This window comes from Quercus suber, unplaced genomic scaffold (assembly GCF_002906115.3).
Source record: "Quercus suber isolate HL8 unplaced genomic scaffold, Cork oak 2.0 scaffold_357, whole genome shotgun sequence".
NCBI lineage: Eukaryota > Viridiplantae > Streptophyta > Magnoliopsida > Fagales > Fagaceae > Quercus > Quercus suber.
This window is the reverse complement of record NW_027069809.1, coordinates 51,174-72,120: the sequence shown is the minus strand read 5'-3', so window position 1 is coordinate 72,120 and position 20,947 is coordinate 51,174. Positions and strand designations below refer to the sequence as shown.

Here is a 20,947-nt window from a genome sequence, read left to right as displayed (position 1 = left end):
GGATCCCCCGCCATCTTATTGGGCCACCTAAAGAACGGCTCGTTCTTTATCTTCTCCAGAACTCGCTGCACTGGTTCTCGGAACACGGCGCTAACCACCTGGGAGTTGGCAGGCCCCGACTGCCCCCCAAAATCCCTCCGAGGTCGGTTGTTGTTATACCGGTCCGGCCTGAAATCCCTCCTCTCTTGAGTCACTGCTTTAGATTTTCCTCTGCCTTGCATCTGATCTTCCTCTACTCTTCTATATTTATCTATCCGATCCATAAGCTGACGTACACTAGTAACAGGCTTGCCAGTCAGAGACTTCCTCAGACCGTGTTCAGTTGGAAGACCTTCCTTAAAGGTATTCATAGCCACGTCATCGTGAGCCCCATCCACCTCATTGAACATTTTCCAGTACTTGTCTGAATAGGCTTTTAGGGTTTCCCCTTCTCGCATAGACATGGACAGTAGCGACCCCAAGGGTTGAACAACCCTTCTACATGTGATAAAACGAGCACCAAAGGCCTGGGTGAGCTTCTCAAAAGAGTCAATAGTATTAGTTCTCAAGCCATTAAACCATCTCATCGCCATTGGGCCCAAACTAGACGGGAAAACCTTGCACATTAAGGCTTCATCCCTGGCATGAATAGCCATTCTTTAGCTGTAGTGGCTAACATGTTCCACTGGGTTTGTTCGACCATTATAAATGGTGAACACAGGCTGGTGGAATCGCCGAGGAAGACTAGCGTCTTCAATATGTCGTGTGAAAGGCGACTTAGAGACCTGATTCAAAGCCTTGTTCAAGGCATCATTCCCCTGACCCTGGAGAGTCGGACTCTTACTTCTCCGCCTACGATGGTACTCCTTCTCACACGAGAAAGATTCGCTGGGTGGAGTTCTCGACCTCTGCCTGTAACTGGTATCATCCGACTCCTTAGAGGAGTGCTTAGAGTTATGAGCCTTACGCCTTCGTCATTTATATCGCAATTCCCTCTTCAACTTGTTAATCTCACGCTGCAAATTTCCTTCGCTCTTTACAGGGGAAGCGTGGCCTTTCCCCCGAGAGCGGCTTCTATCCGTATGGGTCGTTCGGGTACTCCCCTCATGATCCCCCCCCTGTGTTCGTGGTCTATCAACGGATTATTGTGCTGAGAGCCCCTAGACTCTGCCTGGTGCTGATTAGCATCTGCCTGTTGCGGGCCCATCAATGGTTGTTGCGGTACTCCCTCTTCCATCGTGAGTATCATACCTGCCCTTCCTTCAATAGATCAAGATCTTGCCACAGACGGCGCCAATTGTAGGGACTCAATTTGGATTGACCCTGAGTATGAATGGGTTTTCAGCCCAACAAGCCCAAACAATAAATTTTTAGAGTATGGGTTCAAGAACTAGTACTGTGTGACAGGAAAGGTTCTACTCCTCAAGTAACAAGGGATACTTTAGGTTTATTCCTAAAAAAAACTCTCCTCGGCTCTTTTTCAGTCATTCTCTCTCTCTTCGTTCTTTCTTTTTTCTGCCAGAAGAAGTCCCCCTTATTTCCTTCGTTCCTATGTTATATACTCCGTTTTCCCCCCGTTTTCATCGTACACGTGTAGTTCTTATCTTGGGAGCTCCTTTCTGTCCCATCCAGTACCTACCGGAACCTTCAGCTTAGTGGCCATAAAGCTGCTTAGTTACTGTTCAGGTATCACCACCACATTAATGCGGCCAGACTGTTAGCTGGAAAGCATTTAATGTGGAGGTGATGGCCTTAGAAAATATTTGCTACCTTCCCCGACGCCTCCTTAAGCTCTATCCAATTTCCAGTTCAGATACAACTTGGCGAAGTCTCTCCACTAACATGAAAGTTGCATTCACCTTAGACTTTGGTGTCCTCGGACGTGTATTATGTCGCTGTATATAATATCTACTCGCTCCTCCTATATTACCCATTTGGTAAGAATAAAACTTTTTTAGGCTGTCCTCGGATAACTAAGTGTCCTCGGATTGGGCCATTGGGCCCTGAGTCCACTTCTGAGGATTACTATACCTTTTTAACTAACAGGCCCCACAGTTATTTTTTTGGATTAATTTCAATTAATTATTTGTTTAGATTCAACATAAAAGATAATGGAATTAGGTATTATAATTTTGATATTGTTCTATATTTTGAATTGACTATATTGTTATTACTATGAGGAAGTCATATTGCTACTCAAATTTGAAACTTAGCGTGTCTTCCTCATATCATGGTGTTTGTTTATATATTTGCAGTTTATATTAGTTTTGTGTGTGTGTGTGTGTATAACTTTTGGGAGTTTTGTTTTATTAATTTAAGAATTGTAAATTACTTTGTAGGTTTTGGTAACTATGCTCTTGCAACTCAATAACGTTCAATGTTAGATAACACTTCTAAACTATGGAAAAGTATAGAAGTTAAATATTTCTTTATTTTTTTTATAAAAAAAATACAGTCTAGCAAAATGTCTATTTACTAATTGTTGGATTTTTTTTTCAAAGTCAATAGCTTTTCTGTGCATCGCATGGGTTAATGACTAGTATACCATATAATAAAAATTTGGCTTAGAAGCCGTGGTTGTGTCAAATGGCAACTTTCACTAATTAGTAAATTAATTTTATATTATTTGTTATGATATATTTCCACAAATTAAGGGATAATAGTTAAGAACTGTTTAATTTAAGTAAAACTTTATCATTTAAATTTCAACAAATTTAAATTCTATTCAAATTAAAAGTCCATTGTAAAAAAATTTTAAACAACAAACCATGTTTTCTTTCTCTTTTTTTTTTTTTTTCCACCTTTTGACTTCTATTCCAACTAAAAGTTTATATATTATCAATATTTAAAGAACAACTAATTAGTAAATTAATGTTATACATTTAAATTTCAACAAATTTAAATAATATTCAAACTAAAAATCTATTATAAAAAAATTTTAAACTTAAATCCCAGACAACAACCCACGTTTTCTTTCTCAAAAAAAAAAAAAAAAAAACTTTTGACTTCTACTCCAACTAAAAGTCTATTACAAATATTTTTAGAACAAATAATTAGTAAATGAATTTTATTTTATTTGTTATAATATATTTCCTCAAATTAAGAAATAACATTTAACAACTGTTTAATTTAAATAAAGGAAAAAAATTTAAATAACATTTAAGTTTTTGGCTCTCATACGTAAGTTTTTAAATTTTTTTTTTTTATTCTCAATTCTTGAACTCTTTTGTGTATGTTTTGATTTTGGGTTTTGATTATTGTATTTAATTTGTGAGTGTTTTGGTTATTGTATTTATTCTTGAACTCTTTTGTGTATGTTTTTGTTAAGTGTGCTGATTTTTTTATTAGACTATCATTAGGAAGAAACTGGTATTGAGGAACTATTTTATTTATTATTATTTGTGCTGACTAGGACATAGATTAAACATAACTCAAATAGGAATGATCAAACTCATACCACATCTCATATTAAGAAATTAACACAAAATACAAAGAAAATATATAATTAGATAAACACTTCATATAAAGTCTAAACTCTAAAAAATTAGAACTTAAAGTAATTTTTTATTAAAATTATTTACTTATTTTATAATTTATTATTACTATTTATTTAATAATTTAGTTTTAATTACTTTTAAAAAAAATTAGTTTATATATGAATCTTCATCAAGTCATGCATTGCACAATAATAATACTAGTATTAAAAAAAAAAAAAAAAAAGAGCTTAGAATGTGTGGTTGCGTCAAGTGGCTTCACCAAATTATAGGAATATTTTGGATAAAAACAATTTTTTAGATAGAGACAACAACTTATTTTGTTCTTATCAATTTCTATAGATAAAATAACAATAAATGTTTTAACAAAACATGCTACATCTAAGTTTTAGTTGATAGAGACAACAACTGATTTGTTCTTATTAATTACTTTATTAGATAAAGTAACAATAAGTATTTAAAAAAAACATGCAATATGCATTTTAAATAAAATAACAATAAGTGTTTTAATAAAACACACAACATGCATCTAAATTTTAGTTGATAAAGACAGAAACTTATTTGTTTTTATAAATTTCTTTAATTATTTCTCAAATTTAAAAAATCATATATGATTAAATTTTTTATTTAAATTAATATTTAATTTAGATGTGGGGATAACTAAAAACAAAGCTCTTTTTTTTTTGTGTAAACTTATTAAGAGAATTTAGAAAATTTAACTAGTAGAAAGTTTGACTACAAATATAGTTATAGAATTTCACTCAATATTATTTTATTAGATGTGAATTATGACAAATTTACTAATAAATTACGTTTTCTTTTTATATTTTTCATATTTGCAAAATTTTCAAAAAAAATCAAAGATAAATAATTATGTCATCCATCAAATAGTGGAAAATTTTTATCCCTAATCTGAAATGATTGTGTTGGAATCTTTGTAGGTTTAGCTTTATTTTGATAATAACTTATGCTATTGTGCCCCAAAAAAAAAATTCAAAAATTTGTATAATTTTTTTATTATAGATAAAAATAAACTCACCCAATAACGTTCTTTCATATGAATTCCCGCGTTTGTAGCCTATCAAATATGACCATCAAATCAAATCTCACGAGATGCTTTCACACACCTCAAAGCATTGGAATGGTGTAGTGTCCACCGATGAGTTGAGTGAACTAACTAGCATTTTCATCAAAAAACAGTCGGCAAGACGAAACCCGTTTCTAACTTTATTCACAAAAGCACACATGTACAAACAAAAATAGAAAAGAGAAAAAAGAAGAAAAGGATTGCAACGATGTCTTTTTATGTCTTGGATAAGCACAAGAAAAGGCACATGAGGTTGCTCACTTTATAGAAACAATCGCCTAGCTATCTAGGAAAAGGCTTCGTAACTGAACACATAGCTCTCAAAAGAAATCACGCAGAGTATGTTGGTTTAAAAGTGATTAGATTAGACTGATAGCTAGGGAATAAGCATCATTCATGAATTATATGCCAGTATCATTTTCACCAAATTCATTCATTTCCTATACAAATCTAAGTAATAATGACATTTGTTTACGTATATTAGAATTGTAGATCATTACAAGAAATCCAAAACTAGAAATAATCTATTTTACCTCTAAGCATACGCATCTGCCACATATATATGAGCTTGGTCAAACTGTAGTGTGTGACTAAGATTGGTTATACTCACCTAATTAAAAATAAAAGGAAATGCATGGGATATTTATATAAAAATAGAGAATCCAGCTGCATGCAATACTTTTATACAAACACAGTCACTGTGACTAAGATTGGTTATACCCACCGAAAAAGAAAAGGAAATGCATGGGCTATTTATAAAAAAATAGAGAATCCAGCTGCACGCAATACAATTATACAAACACAGTCTCATTACTTTTTTTGTTTAGAGGGATATTGACAGAATGACAAGCCCCATTATTCATTAATTATATGGTATGTGATTTATGCGATTGCAAGACTCAAGGATTATGAGGAGAAGAAGAATATAAGAAAATATTAAGTATTTCTAGAGTATAATGAAATAATGCTCTTTCTTTTCCCATTTATGATAGACCTATCATGAATTTAATTAGTGGATCTCACTATAAATATAAAATAAGAACGTATTATTCACCGTACTTTTGAGGTACCTAAGAATTACTTAAGAATATATATCTCATGTATTAGATAATTATTAATTGTTAATTGAGAATTTACTTTAGATGCAAAGTTTCAGGGAGTAAACAGTGAACAAAGGCCACTATCAGAGGAATATGCAATGCACACTCCAAAATTGTTGAGTGGAATGAAAAATCAGACTTATTATGCGTTATTTGAATTGAATGAGATTTATTTTGGTCAATTTATACAGTTGTAGCTTAAAAAAAAATGTGAAACAGGACCATAATTAACTTAATGATGAGAATTCTTTGCGGTTGTTTTGGTCGGCCAATATGAATAAGATACATTAAAATTTAAAACAAAAAGAAACATTTTTCTCAACAACAAAAAAAACAAAACAAAACAAAAAGAAACAAGATAATATTAATAACGCACCAATGACATCAGTGATCAGAACATAGATGAAAGCAAAGCAAAAGGGTATCGAAAAGCAATCCCATGGATGCTTGTTTATGGTGCAAAAACGTGTGAACTCAGGACCTGAAAAAACCAAAGCCATCCCACCATTTGTGTAGCCACATGATGCACCACTTAACACCATCATTTTTTTAGCTCTTACTCAATGACCATATAATCTAAAACATTCTCTTCTCTCACTGTTTTAGTCTCTTCCAATCCCTCTCTATCTATCTCCTTTAAATACAATCCAACCAAGTCTTAGTCTTAATACAGTTGCAATACTTTCATCTCTTTCTTCTTCCATATATCTCTCTGTCTCTCTTTCTTTTCTTTCTGTGAATCCAAACAAGTCTTAGTCCTCAGTACAGAAAATAATCTTCCTTTCTCTCTCATATCTGACAAGAATTCACTGAACAAACTATGAGGCTGAGAAGAATAGGCATTGCTTTGGTTACACTCGTGATGGTTTGTAGAATCCACATATGTTTGTCAGAGAATATTACCAGAGGAAGCTTTCCAAAGGGTTTTGTTTTTGGGACTGCCTCTTCTGCTTTCCAGGTTGGTCATGACCCCATTAACCAAGACCTTCTATTTATTTATTATTGATATCGAAGATATTTTATCAGTTATGTCTGTGATATGTTTTTTGGGCCCCTCTAATGCAAGCTTTTTCTCTAGGAGAAGAGTAAAACAAAACTAACACAATTTTGTTTCCTTTTGTGGACATCAAAACAACTTCTTTTGTGTCCTGTGTTGCATGTGAATATGAATATTTTGGTGAATTTTTTAAAAAGTACAGAAACACCAAATATTTTCATAATTTATTAAGGTTAGAAAGTTTTTGTTGGAACAATAATTTTCCATAATAAACCTGTTACTAACACTGTTATTGTGCACCAATCCACAATAAGCCACCCCAATATTTGTGAACGAAAATAGATTTATTGTTTTCTTAAAGCTGTCTTCCATGTATGAGAAAGTGCACTACAGCCACTCAACCACGATAAGAAAAGAAAGATAAAGACAGTGAAATTTAATAAACAGAAATTGAAATAAAAATATTTGATTCTTAACTTATCTCTCTCTTTCTTCATGAGTATCTGAAAAGAACTGGGTAGATGAAAAGTGCTTAGTTCTTCTTTTTTTCTTTTTCTTTCTTAATAAATATATATATATATATATATTCTTTTGTTGGGTTAATATTATTTTGTCTCTCTCTGAGAGCATATTTGCCATCCCAACTTATTTTGCTTATGAAGTGGCGGGGATAGGTGACAAACTCCTTACGATCCGAGAATATAGGGGAACCAATTATTCTGGGTCTATTTTTTGGGGCCAGAAAATATAAGGGAAATAACTAAATATAGACTTTTTTGACTTTTAAGCTTTAGATGTGGCGACTGAGTGAGAGAATGACTTGCATTTACAATCATTTGAGGAAATTCCAAGAAAATCTATTTGTTCCTCAAAATTATATAGAAACTAGTATAAGTAGTTTCAACACACACCCCCCCCCCCCCCTATAAAATTTCTATTCATTTTAGTATAAGAACTTACTTTCTTTTATTTTACATATACTTACTTTTCAAAACACTCAACATTATTTTATCTATTTTACATTTCATTTCATTAAAATACTAGTTCCTTTCTCGTGGGCATCTTTTCGAGGCCACGCCCACCGTGACTTGGCCTTGGCTGCTTACCCATGGTGGCTACCATGGCCTTGGGAGCATGCATGCGAGCATGCCATGGCCTTGGCAGCCAAAGCCCAGGCAGCCCCCTTGGGCACGCTACCAATGCCATAGCATGACGAGCAATTTTTTTTATTATCCCAAATCATTTCTCTTTCTTCCTCTTTCATAGACAAACCAAAACAAGTACAAAGAATTAATAAAATATTCATTTGCAAAACTATAGAAATTATGTAAATTTACACATTTACTATAACACAATTGTATTTTTTCCATAACAATACATAGACCGATGTGGGAGATTTGGGAGTTGGTTAAAATGTGGGGTTCATTATATTTTATGAGGACTGATGTAAATGTTCTAAGGCAAGAGAAAAAAAAATTACAATTATTATTTGACAATTTTTAGTTGGAGCAATATTTCTTTTACATGAGGCCACTATCACAACTTTTATTATCACTTTAGTAACAATCACAACATATCACCTCTTATTAGGAAAAAAAAAAAAGTGAAATTTTTGTGTTTTTAAACTTATTAATTTTATGAAGGCCAGTTCACTCATCAATGTAGATTTGACTTGGGGAAACATAGCACAACTTCTGTTTGGCAAGTCAAGAGAGGACAAGATGAAAATTATTGCATTTAGAATATTAATAAGATTCCCTTTTTATTTTTCTCATTAGTGTTAATGTCATGTTAGAACTTTCGGCTTAAATTAAAAGTAGCATTATTATTGCTGGATTGTCTTTTTCTTCATTGGTTTGCTCGCCTAACCCAAAAACCAAGAAGTGCATGTGATATGTGTGATCGTATAATCCATATTTATGCTGTTTACTAAGAATTGCCGTTTGGTCTATGCAGTATGAAGGAGCCGTGAAAGAGGACGGGAGGGGACCCACTGTTTGGGACACTTTTTCACATACTTTTGGTAAAAATATATATTTTGGGCACAAAGTAAATATAATATAACATTATTAAAATTCTTAATTTTCATTTGAAAAATATAATCTCAACAAAAATAATATTAAGAAAATTCTTATTTTACATTATATTAGCAATGTAATATTTACACTAAATAAATGTGTACAATATTATACACATTTGTTTAGTACAATATAAATTAAGAATTTTCTGTAATGTTATTGCATATATTAATAATGAACAAAAAAAATTATTATTGCATCTCTCTTTGACTTTCGTCTTATGATGAATTACTCAAATCATGTCCACCATTATGTGTTAGTGTGTTACCATATTCAACGTGTCACCTGTTTCTTCAATTTAATTTGTGTCGCACTCAAAATCTAAAATCTTACACTATGTTTGGCAAAATTGGGGGAGAAAAAGGAAAAAGAAAATAAGAGAGGGGAAGAAGAGGAAATGGAACAGAAGTGAAAATTTCTATCTTTCATGATTTCACTTTTATAATTAAAAATCAAAATTTAAACTTTCTATTTCATTCACTCTCCATTTCTTCCTATTTGGAAGGAAAGTTAATAGTGGGTATGGATAGGAATGGCAATGGGTCGGGTTCGAGCCAGATTTTTCTATACTCGGATCCGATCCACGGGTCTTTCTCAGAAACCCGGACCCGGCCCGTTTACTAAACGGATTTTTTTTCTTAACCCCAAACCTGCCCCATCGAGCCTCTGTGGGCCTCATCCCCTCATGCCCAACCAAGCCCAAAATTAGAACCACAAACTTCCATCTATGATTTTTAGGCCCAAAATCACAAACACAAACACAAATCCAAACACGATCACAAACATAAACACAAAAATCTCAAACACAAATGTCAGATCTGTGATTTTCCCTTTCAAAATTACAAACCAAACACAAATTTTAGATCTATGATTTTCCCTTTCAAAATCACAAAAACAAACTCACATTGAGAAGAAATGAGCCCAGAAAAAAAAAAAGGAGATCGAGGTGGAGCGACGCCGTGAGGCCATGGGTGAGGAAGATGAGAGGGGCAGAGGGCTGTGTTTCAGTGTGAGATCGGCGACGATGAGAACAAAACGGAGTTGAGAGCTGTGCTTGACAGCCTGTGCTTGACTGCTTGTGGGCTTGTGGCCATGTGAGTGAGAGAGTTGAGAGATGAAGAGGGAGAGGCGGCCGTGTGAGACAGTGAGTGAAAGAGCTGAGACAGAGTGAGTGAAATTGTGAGCTAGAGATGAGAGACGGAGGTGTGAGGCTGTGAGGTGAAATGAAATGAGGGTGAGGAGGGACTGAGGGAGGCGTGGGCTCTGTTGCCGAAAAAATGAGGGATAGGGTTAGTTATAGCTATATATATACAAGGGGTTTTTTATAATTTTAGAGTAACCAAGTTATATCCGGGCCGGGTTTCGGGTCGGGTTTCGAATTTTTTTATAAAACCCGAACCCAAACCAGACCCGCTTCAGGTTTTTTTTTTTTTTAAATCCATACCAACCCTATTCCTAATCGAACCGGGTAAAATCCGGCCCATTAGGGTTGGGCCGGGCCGAGTACCCGTAGATCGGGCAAAAATTGCCATCCCTAGGTATGGAGGGAAATAAAATCCTTCCATTTCCTTTCTCTCCTCTTTAATTCCACCCATCCAAACAGGGGAAAAGTTTCTTTTCCCCACTTTTCCACACTCCCTTTCCCTTCCACCTCTCTTCCTTTGAACCAAACATAAGTGTAAAAGTTAGACACAAGTACCAAGATTCTTATAGCTTAGTAGCACTATCTAATTCTCCTAGAAGAACTTGTGTTTGAATCTCCATCCCCTAGTTGTTATAATCAACAAAACATTAGACAAAATTGACTAGGTAGTTTTCCTAAGTAGTATGGACACACACACTATCACAAAACACAACAACATGGCAATTCTTGAAAATTAGAACATGACATGGTGGGAATGCGACAATTAATTAATTAGTTAATATATATCTTTAGGTATATTTTATTTATTTAGAGACATATTTTATGTTCATTTTCCCAACATAACAAGGACATGCACGCAGAAGTATCACTAACGTGTCTAACATGGACACGCCAAGGGATTTGAAGTATTCGTGCTTCTTAGCCTCTTGTCTGTTGCAATTTGCCGGCTCTTACTTTGTAATCATTATGATACTTAAGTCATATTAGCCCACTTCAAATATGTCTAAAAGTTTTCTAGGCTTTTGACAATCAAACCATCATTCAGTATATGACCAATTGGAGTGGTTGGCTGTGTTTTAGATACCATTTAGAATTTAGCAGGAAAGTCCATAAAGTTCTACTGTGTACCTAACAACTGTGAAAGAATTGAGTTTTTCAAGGCTCTGATTATTGTTTACCTTTGTATTCTGTTACAGGTAAAGTAGCTGATTTCAGTAATGCCGACGTCGCTGTGGATGATTATCACCATTATAATGTAAATCTACTCGATCCATTTTTGGTTCTTTTACTAGGNCCCCCCCCCCCCCCCCCCCCCCCAAAGCTAATCTTTTATAAATTCACAAATATTCTTATTTCTTAGTCCTTCATGATTTGCATTGGACTATATAACCTCACGACACAAACAGAACTCCAAACCTTTACAATAATAAGGGTATTTATTGAGTACTTTTAGAATACTATAAATATGTACTTCTCATTTCTCCTTTGACATTACTGTAGGTCTCATTAATTAAATTTATAGTGAGACTCATAATTCATATAAGAAAGAGAGTATGTATTTATGATATTCTCGAAATATTCAATAATTTTCCTAATAATAATAACTCCTTTCAAGTTTCATCTTTTTAAATAGATCCTTAGGGGAGTTAGTCAACTCAATACCTTTTTTAATTATTTTTTGTTTTTCCATTTTATACTTAGTAATGTTAGACTCACACAAAGTTTCTCACAATGACTAATTTGGCAAGTGATTATCTTGTATTTTTATTTTTTATCGTGTTTGCATCAATTCGTATAAAAATTTCTATTCATTTTAGTATAAGAACTTACTTTCTTTTATTTTACATATACTTACTTTTCAAAACACTCAACATTATTTTATCTATTTTACATTTCATTTCATTAAAATACTAGTTCCTTTCTCGTGGGCATCTTTTCGAGGCCACGCCCACCGTGACTTGGCCTTGGCTGCTTACCCATGGTGGCTACCATGGCCTTGGGAGCATGCATGCGAGCATGCCATGGCCTTGGCAGCCAAAGCCCAGGCAGCCCCCTTGGGCACGCTACCAATGCCATAGCATGACGAGCAATTTTTTTTATTATCCCAAATCATTTCTCTTTCTTCCTCTTTCATAGACAAACCAAAACAAGTACAAAGAATTAATAAAATATTCATTTGCAAAACTATAGAAATTATGTAAATTTACACATTTACTATAACACAATTGTATTTTTTCCATAACAATACATAGACCGATGTGGGAGATTTGGGAGTTGGTTAAAATGTGGGGTTCATTATATTTTATGAGGACTGATGTAAATGTTCTAAGGCAAGAGAAAAAAAAATTACAATTATTATTTGACAATTTTTAGTTGGAGCAATATTTCTTTTACATGAGGCCACTATCACAACTTTTATTATCACTTTAGTAACAATCACAACATATCACCTCTTATTAGGAAAAAAAAAAAAAGTGAAATTTTTGTGTTTTTAAACTTATTAATTTTATGAAGGCCAGTTCACTCATCAATGTAGATTTGACTTGGGGAAACATAGCACAACTTCTGTTTGGCAAGTCAAGAGAGGACAAGATGAAAATTATTGCATTTAGAATATTAATAAGATTCCCTTTTTATTTTTCTCATTAGTGTTAATGTCATGTTAGAACTTTCGGCTTAAATTAAAAGTAGCATTATTATTGCTGGATTGTCTTTTTCTTCATTGGTTTGCTCGCCTAACCCAAAAACCAAGAAGTGCATGTGATATGTGTGATCGTATAATCCATATTTATGCTGTTTACTAAGAATTGCCGTTTGGTCTATGCAGTATGAAGGAGCCGTGAAAGAGGACGGGAGGGGACCCACTGTTTGGGACACTTTTTCACATACTTTTGGTAAAAATATATATTTTGGGCACAAAGTAAATATAATATAACATTATTAAAATTCTTAATTTTCATTTGAAAAATATAATCTCAACAAAAATAATATTAAGAAAATTCTTATTTTACATTATATTAGCAATGTAATATTTACACTAAATAAATGTGTACAATATTATACACATTTGTTTAGTACAATATAAATTAAGAATTTTCTGTAATGTTATTGCATATATTAATAATGAACAAAAAAAATTATTATTGCATCTCTCTTTGACTTTCGTCTTATGATGAATTACTCAAATCATGTCCACCATTATGTGTTAGTGTGTTACCATATTCAACGTGTCACCTGTTTCTTCAATTTAATTTGTGTCGCACTCAAAATCTAAAATCTTACACTATGTTTGGCAAAATTGGGGGGAGAAAAGGAAAAAGAAAATAAGAGAGGGGAAGAAGAGGAAATGGAACAGAAGTGAAAATTTCTATCTTTCATGATTTCACTTTTATAATTAAAAATCAAAATTTAAACTTTCTATTTCATTCACTCTCCATTTCTTCCTATTTGGAAGGAAAGTTAATAGTGGGTATGGATAGGAATGGCAATGGGTCGGGTTCGAGCCAGATTTTTCTATACTCGGATCCGATCCACGGGTCTTTCTCAGAAACCCGGACCCGGCCCGTTTACTAAACGGATTTTTTTTCTTAACCCCAAACCTGCCCCATCGAGCCTCTGTGGGCCTCATCCCCTCATGCCCAACCAAGCCCAAAATTAGAACCACAAACTTCCATCTATGATTTTTAGGCCCAAAATCACAAACACAAACACAAATCCAAACACGATCACAAACATAAACACAAAAATCTCAAACACAAATGTCAGATCTGTGATTTTCCCTTTCAAAATTACAAACCAAACACAAATTTTAGATCTATGATTTTCCCTTTCAAAATCACAAAAACAAACTCACATTGAGAAGAAATGAGCCCAGAAAAAAAAAAAGGAGATCGAGGTGGAGCGACGCCGTGAGGCCATGGGTGAGGAAGATGAGAGGGGCAGAGGGCTGTGTTTCAGTGTGAGATCGGCGACGATGAGAACAAAACGGAGTTGAGAGCTGTGCTTGACAGCCTGTGCTTGACTGCTTGTGATAGGTGAAATAATACTAGTTTGTTAGGATTCATCCCATGATAGCCAATCATGCTTATACTTGGTCATGAACATTCAATGAGGGATTAGTCACTAGAGGATATAAGACTGATTTATGGCCTTCTAGGATGATATATATCCTCTGCTTATACCATAAGAATGTTCTGATTTGAACACAAATATATTGGCACATCATATGTCTCACTCAGTCTAGGACAACCTTGAATGTGCAAATGGTCAGAAACAAGACTTGAAAGAAGTGTATGCATGCTTGCTTAATTTTTGAATTAGCCATATGAATGCTTCTGACGCATTTTTCAAGCATATTTTTTTTGAATAAGTTACACAGCCAAACCCGGTTTAGAAACGATTTTTTACTTGTTTCTTCTTGATAAAAGGTATACATTTTTTAAATTTTTTTTTTTTTTTTTTGGCAAACAGGAAGATATACAACTTATGAAGGACATGGGAATGGATGCCTATAGGTTTTCAATTGCTTGGTCTCGGATTTTTCCTAGTAAGTCTGCTTTGGAATTAGCATCAGTGCTCATCTAGAACTAATTCATCAAGCAAATAAAGCCTTCAATCAACGGTGACAGTGCTTAAATAAAAGAACTATTTGGATTAAGGATGGTTCAAAAATAAATTAGCTTACATGAAATGCAGCCTACAGGTGTCATATATCACTCAATCACGCCATGCTTTAAACAATTTTTTATGAAAGTAATTAACTGCTTTATGCTTTTTCCTTCTTTGATCTGGTAGAATGTCCTGCCTGCACCCATATCAGAAGATAGAAGTTAACCTTAGGTGCTTAGTCTCATGTGGATTATTTTATTACTTCCAAAGCATTGTGTAACTTGACCCAATGTTGGGAAATTTCAAAAGAACTTTGTATTTATTTTTTATAATATAACTATTCAAGATCTTATTTATTTTTCACAATAGTTTCTCTGCAACCTCATTTAAGAGTAGAATTAAAAATGAAAGTTCTTATTGTGAGTTCCTTTCTATCAGATGGAAGTGGTGAAATCAACCAGAAAGGAGTTGATCACTATAACAATCTCATCAATGCTTTACTAGCCAAAGGTAAGCTTACATATCTATAGCATTGATCTACACTATCAAGTCAAATCGAAACCCCTCTTTCTAAGGGTGAAGACCTTATTTTGAAACCTGAAACCAATTTGAAGGCTGTAACCATCAGATTGTTGATAGCAACTTTAATGCAAGATCAAAAGCATTAAAATTAATGTGTTAATGTCAGACACATATCCAATATACATTCCTATGGAGCTATGCTTATGCAATATAAGACAACATGTGCAGGAATTGAACCATATGTGACACTCTACCATTGGGATCTTCCTCAAGCGCTAGAAGATAAATACCAGGGATGGTTGAACCCCCAAATCATGTAATTGATCCTACTTTTGTACTTTTCTCTCCTTTTTTTTTTTTTGGTGAATTTGAATAGTTTATATGCTGGCAGTTCAAGTAACTAATCATAGTTGGTTACAGAAAGGACTTTGCAACGTATGCCGAGACATGCTTTCAGAAATTTGGTGACAGGGTGAAGCACTGGATCACATTCAATGAGCCTCATACATTTACTGTCCAAGGGTACGACGTGGGCCTCCAGGCACCAGGGCGGTGCTCTATCTTACTTCACATATTTTGTAGGGCAGGAAACTCTGCAACCGAGCCTTACATTGTTGCCCATAATGTTCTCCTTTCTCATGCTACTGTGGCAGATATATACAGGAAAAAGTACAAGGTATGATGACCGATACTATTTCAAATCAACATAACAAGGATGAAACATTATATGAAACAGTCATTGGTACTTGGTGTACACTAACATATGTAATCATGCCTGTATATGTCTGTGCATGCACTTATACATTGCTTGGCAGCATTCATGATTAACTAGATATAAACAACACTGCTTGATTCTTCCTTGTCCATTGTGCAGCAAAAACAGCGTGGATCGCTTGGAATAGCTTTTGATGTTATGTGGTTTGAACCAGCAACAAACTCCACAGATGACATTGAAGCTGCTCAAAGAGCCCAGGATTTTCAGCTTGGCTGGTAACTTTTAACTTTTATTCAGCTACACATTTTGGTTCAAAGAGTGCTTAAGGAAGAGAAAAATAGGGTTTAAAAAAAAAAAAAAAAAACTATTATACTGGCATAATCGTTGATTGTTTACTACTTATTCCAACAAATAGCTTCTACTATCACTAGCAATTATTTTTTTTTTATGTATTTTAGAGTGATGGTACTATTACTACAATTTATACTACGTAAATCTTGCAAACAAGTTTTAATAAAATAAAAAAAAAAAAAAGTAATTCAGAAATTTATTTATTATGTTGTTGATGTAGTTTCAATCACATCAATTGTAGCATTAATTTGGAAGCCTTTTATGGTTTTCCTAGATTTTAAATTTTATTGTTACTTAGTGGAATAGTTACATTATATTTGCAGGTTTATTGAGCCTTTGATCTTAGGGGATTATCCAAGCTCGATGAGAAGTAGGGTAGGAAACCGATTGCCAGAATTTTCTAAATCCGAGGCAGCTCTTCTCAAGGGTTCTTTGGATTTTGTTGGCATTAATTACTATACAACATTTTATGCAAGAAAGAATTCAAGTGATTCACTTGGTAAAATACTTAACGACTCCATTGCAGACTCTGGTGCAATTACCCTACGTAAGTTAATGGTGATTCCTTTCCAAAATTGCATAAACTTTAGTAATATTGTTTGGAAAACTTACCTAGTTAGGGATAATGATCTATTTGTTTTAACTCTGTATTCTACTTTTGTCATATCGGTTTTTGTCTTTGTTTTCAGCATTCAAAGATGGGAAATCTATTGGAGACAGGGTAAGTGTATCTAAAGCAACATATAAGTTTATATATAAGAGTGATATTAAGGATATTACAAATATGATTAAATTCTACATCGTACAAACTAATGTAGTTATGTGTCACTAATCACAAAAAAGTACTTACGAAATATATTTATGTTGTTGAAGAGGCACTAATTTCATTTATTGTCACGTCAATTTATAAGTTTTTTGTACTAAAATTGATTATAGGTTTAACATTTTCTATATTCTAATAAAGAAGGTGGCATGACATGATAGAGGGCCAACCAACCCCAATCTAGCTTACATTGATCTTTTTTTTTTCTTTGGACTGGCTAGATTTTGGTGAGAGACTGGAAAAATATAATGCCTCTGTAGGTCATGCAAGCATTGTGATTATGGTATAATTTGTCTACCTGAATATATATCGTTACCCCATAATAAATTGCAGGCAAATTCTATTTGGTTGTACATAGTACCTGAAGGGATCAGAAAGTTAATGAACTACATCAAGCAAAAGTATGGGAACCCGCTGGTTATTATCACTGAAAATGGTAATCCTCTAAAAAACTCGAAGTTTTCATACCCCATAAACTAAGTTGTCACATCTTAAACAACATTTGAGGCAAATTCTGTGTTTTCAAAAGCAAATAACTCAGTGCACTATTTTTATAATGGATTAAAAATAAAAGAATTGCTTGAATTCTTATTCAATTTTTTCAATAGTTATTCCATTTAACCTTGCTGATTTGTATACAAGTACTTATTATTTATTTCATAAATGAACACATTTCAATGGATATCCTAAACAATGAGTCTCGTGAAACAAAAATTTATCAGCAGTTAAGATGCAATGTTGTGATTGGTGTGCAATAAAAAGTAGTGTTAGTGATGTTGCACCAATCACAACTTGCAGCCTTTGTAAGTTGTGAAAAAAAAATTGTGAACCTTTTTGTGTTTCTAGCATTGCTCTATTCTAAAATGCGATTGAATTATCAGCATCTGTAATTTGAACATATTTATCCGCATCAATGTGCTATAGATATGACGAAAATCTCAATCTAAATCTTGTTTATCATGGTTGAATAGGGATGGATGATCCAAACAACTCACTTATCTCCATTAAAGATGCTCTAAAGGATGAGAAAAGGGTCAAATATCACAATGACCATCTAACCAACTTGCTGGCTGCAATCAAGTATGTAAAAGTGTCTTCTATCATGCAGGCACATATTCACTAGTCATTATTGATAAGATCTATAATGGTTTGCTTTGCTAATACTTGCAGGAATGATGGTTGCAATGTGAGGGGGTATTTTGCATGGTCTTTAATGGATAATTGGGAGTGGGCAGCTGGATATACTTCAAGATTTGGTCTCTATTTTGTTGATTATAAAGACAAGCTCAAGAGATATCCAAAGGACTCTGTTGCATGGTTCAAGCAGTTCTTGACTTCAACATAAAAGATGGAGAAAAATGAAGGTGCAGCAACCGGACTCTTCCAAATCAATGCATTGCATGTTGAATGTACAAGCAGCGTCTGAAAGCATATTCTTACTTGTTCCATCTTGTTATTTTTTGAGGCAGCTCATCCTAAGATATAAAGAAAATGTGTCCTTCATGTATTGATTTGAATATGTTTATTTCCAATAAGCTAAAGAAATAAGAAACTCTAGCTTACTTTGCCATTGGTTGCGGAATGAAATTGTTTTTCCTGCACTTTTCTTCTTCATTAGCAAAAAATTACACAACTTTTAGCACACAAAAATTACTACACTATTGACCCCCCTGGAAAAAAATCCTAGAGCTGCCACTGCTAAACTGCACCTGGGGTAGCATTAGTTGTTGTATAGTTTCTCAAGTATCGTTGTTCACAATTTATAGTTCAGTATTTACTATTGTTGAGGCCAATTTATTATGTGGTATGGCCATTCATACTTCCTAAAATCAATTTCCCAAGCCCCAAACCTAGGAAGAATTAAAAATCTTAAATTGGGAGTTTCAGTAAGGTTGGGTGAAATGGTTAAGTGGAGTTATTGATAATCCACTTTACCCAATTCTGTTCCTTAATTATTTGAAGTCAGCTTTCCCAGTTTTAGGTGGTGGTGTACAAAGAATCCTAGCCCTAATAGTTTTGCCAGTTGTCCTTACTTATATGAACTATAGGGGATTGTATATTGTGGGATGGCTTTTTGTAATTTTAGGGATTTCCTCACTTCTTCCTTTTGTGGTTATGGGGATTGTCGCATATCCAAAGCTAGAGCCTTCCAGATGGTTAGAGGTAAATCTACATGAAGTGGATTGGAATTTGTATTTGCACACTCTATTTTGGAATCTAAATTATTGGGACTCAATAAGCCCAGTTATTGGTGAGGTGAACAACCCAAAAAAAACTCTTCTGAGGGCTTTGATTTATACTTTGATATTGGTGGTGCTTGGTTATTTCTTCCCTATTTTGATTGGTACTAGTTCTGTTCCAATCAATGATGAGTTATGGACTAAGGGGTATTTCTCTGAAATTGCTAAAATTCTTCGGGGAAATTCATTGAGATGGTGGATCCATGCCACTTCAACAATGTCAAATATGGGCATGTTTCTAGCTGAGATGAGTAGTGACTCTTTCTAGCTTTTGGGTATGGCAAAACGGGGGATGCTGCCTGAGTTATTTGGTAAGAGGTCTCGCCATGGAACTCCTATGATTGGAATTTTGATTTCAGCTGCTAGTGTGCTATTACCGTCATTGTTTAGCTTCCAAGAGATTGTAGCTTACAGTATTTGTGTCCCACCATCGACCATGGAGGTCGCTGACCTCGTATCTCGCACAAAAAAATGCTCTTGTCATGACATAAGACTAGAGCTCTCTCCAAACCAAGATTTTTCCAAGCTAGCAGACCTCACCCTCATAGTTAAACTCATCACAACGAAATCCATTGGCCTCAACACTATCAAAAAGGTCACATCCAAGGCATGGAAACCGGTGTTCCCTATGGAAGTTAAACGTTTCAGCAAGGAAGTCTTCATGTTCTCCTTCCAACATGAAGCAAATCTACATAAAGCATTCACAAAGAGGCCACGGTCCATCAGAGGGGGACATTTAATCTTGAAAAGATGGAGCCTAGACCTGAGTTAGCAAGAAATAGATTTCTCAACATTCACGCTCTGGGTCCAAGTCCATGGACTCCCAATATTATGGAGAACAGAACAAAATCTGAAGAAGATAAAGGAAAAAGCGAGATTAGTGTCTGAGATAGACCTTATCGAGGATAACGAAGGATCATGGAAAAAGTTTATAAGGATCAAAATCGAAGTAATCTACTGATCTTAGGCCTTTTCTTGTCTCGTCCCAACAAAGAAGACATCTTGGTGGCACTAAAATATGAAAAAATGGCAGATGTTTGTCACCACTGTGGCATCATAGGTCACGATGAGAAATTTTGTGTGCAAGAAGAGTTCATGCTTCGCAAACCATTTGGCAAATGTTTAAAGCAGCTGGGCCATGGATTAGAGCTAAAAGCGAAGAAGTTCCTGAAGGATTATTCAAGCAAAATTCTGACTCAAACTCTGATGACCAACCAGAATTGTCCTCCCCAACTAACACCATGTCATATCCAATGGCGGACAAAGGCGTAGAGATTGTGATATACTGCCATATTGTACCCACCAACAACGCATCCTATCGCGATTGTCCAACACCTCCCCAGAACATGTGGCTCCACTCTACGTATCTAGTATTATCAAATCTAGGGGGAAGCGAAAAACCTAGGAACGACTCCAACTACTCAGAATTAGATTCGGGACAGATGGCACCTGTGACAGCTCATGAATCCTCATCCACTCCAACAATCAAATGGGTCCAACCTTTCGTAACCTCATACTCCTAACCCCTGTGAAGGTTGGGCCCAGTCATAGCATGCCATCCGAAGACTTGGACCAAGAGGATCAAGAAGCAGTCCATATAGTTGAAGGCCCATTCTATGATGGTCAAGGTCCACCAATTCCATATGACCACACTCACCTTCCATACCCCCACTTACCAAGCCCACAAAGCCAAAAGACCTCAACACCAGTTCACTCTAAAAGTCTGACCAAACCTAAACGCCATCATCTTCGTAAAGATATCAACACACCATTTGCTTCGTCACAAAACCAAATTGAAACACAGCACCG

The 20,947-nt window shown here is 34.7% G+C and overlaps 2 protein-coding genes and 1 pseudogene across 2 annotated transcripts in view; 2 read left to right on the top strand and 1 right to left on the bottom strand.

Annotated features, from left to right (window-relative positions):
• LOC136061838 (uncharacterized) overlaps positions 1 to 635 on the bottom strand; it is a 25,206-nt gene extending 24,571 nt beyond the window's left edge. Inside the window, exon 1 of the mRNA XM_065760188.1 lies at positions 28 to 635. Coding sequence (XP_065616260.1) covers positions 28 to 635 — 608 coding nt within the window. The remainder of the gene's footprint in view (positions 1 to 27) is intronic.
• Positions 636 to 6,013: 5,378 nt separating this feature from the next.
• On the top strand, positions 6,014 to 18,499 carry LOC111990919 (beta-glucosidase 40). The gene is made up of 13 exons (XM_024022683.2): positions 6,014 to 6,618; positions 8,614 to 8,680; positions 11,076 to 11,134; positions 14,350 to 14,425; positions 14,926 to 14,997; positions 15,238 to 15,325; positions 15,430 to 15,685; positions 15,884 to 15,999; positions 16,399 to 16,622; positions 16,765 to 16,796; positions 17,232 to 17,334; positions 17,870 to 17,978; positions 18,069 to 18,499. The coding sequence occupies exons 1-13, from the start codon at positions 6,481 to 6,483 to the stop codon at positions 18,241 to 18,243; spliced, it is 1,515 nt and encodes a 504-aa protein (XP_023878451.1). The 5' UTR covers positions 6,014 to 6,480; the 3' UTR covers positions 18,244 to 18,499.
• LOC111990914 (probable polyamine transporter At1g31830) lies at positions 18,247 to 19,910 on the top strand (annotated as a pseudogene).
• Positions 19,911 to 20,947: the final 1,037 nt, after the last annotated feature.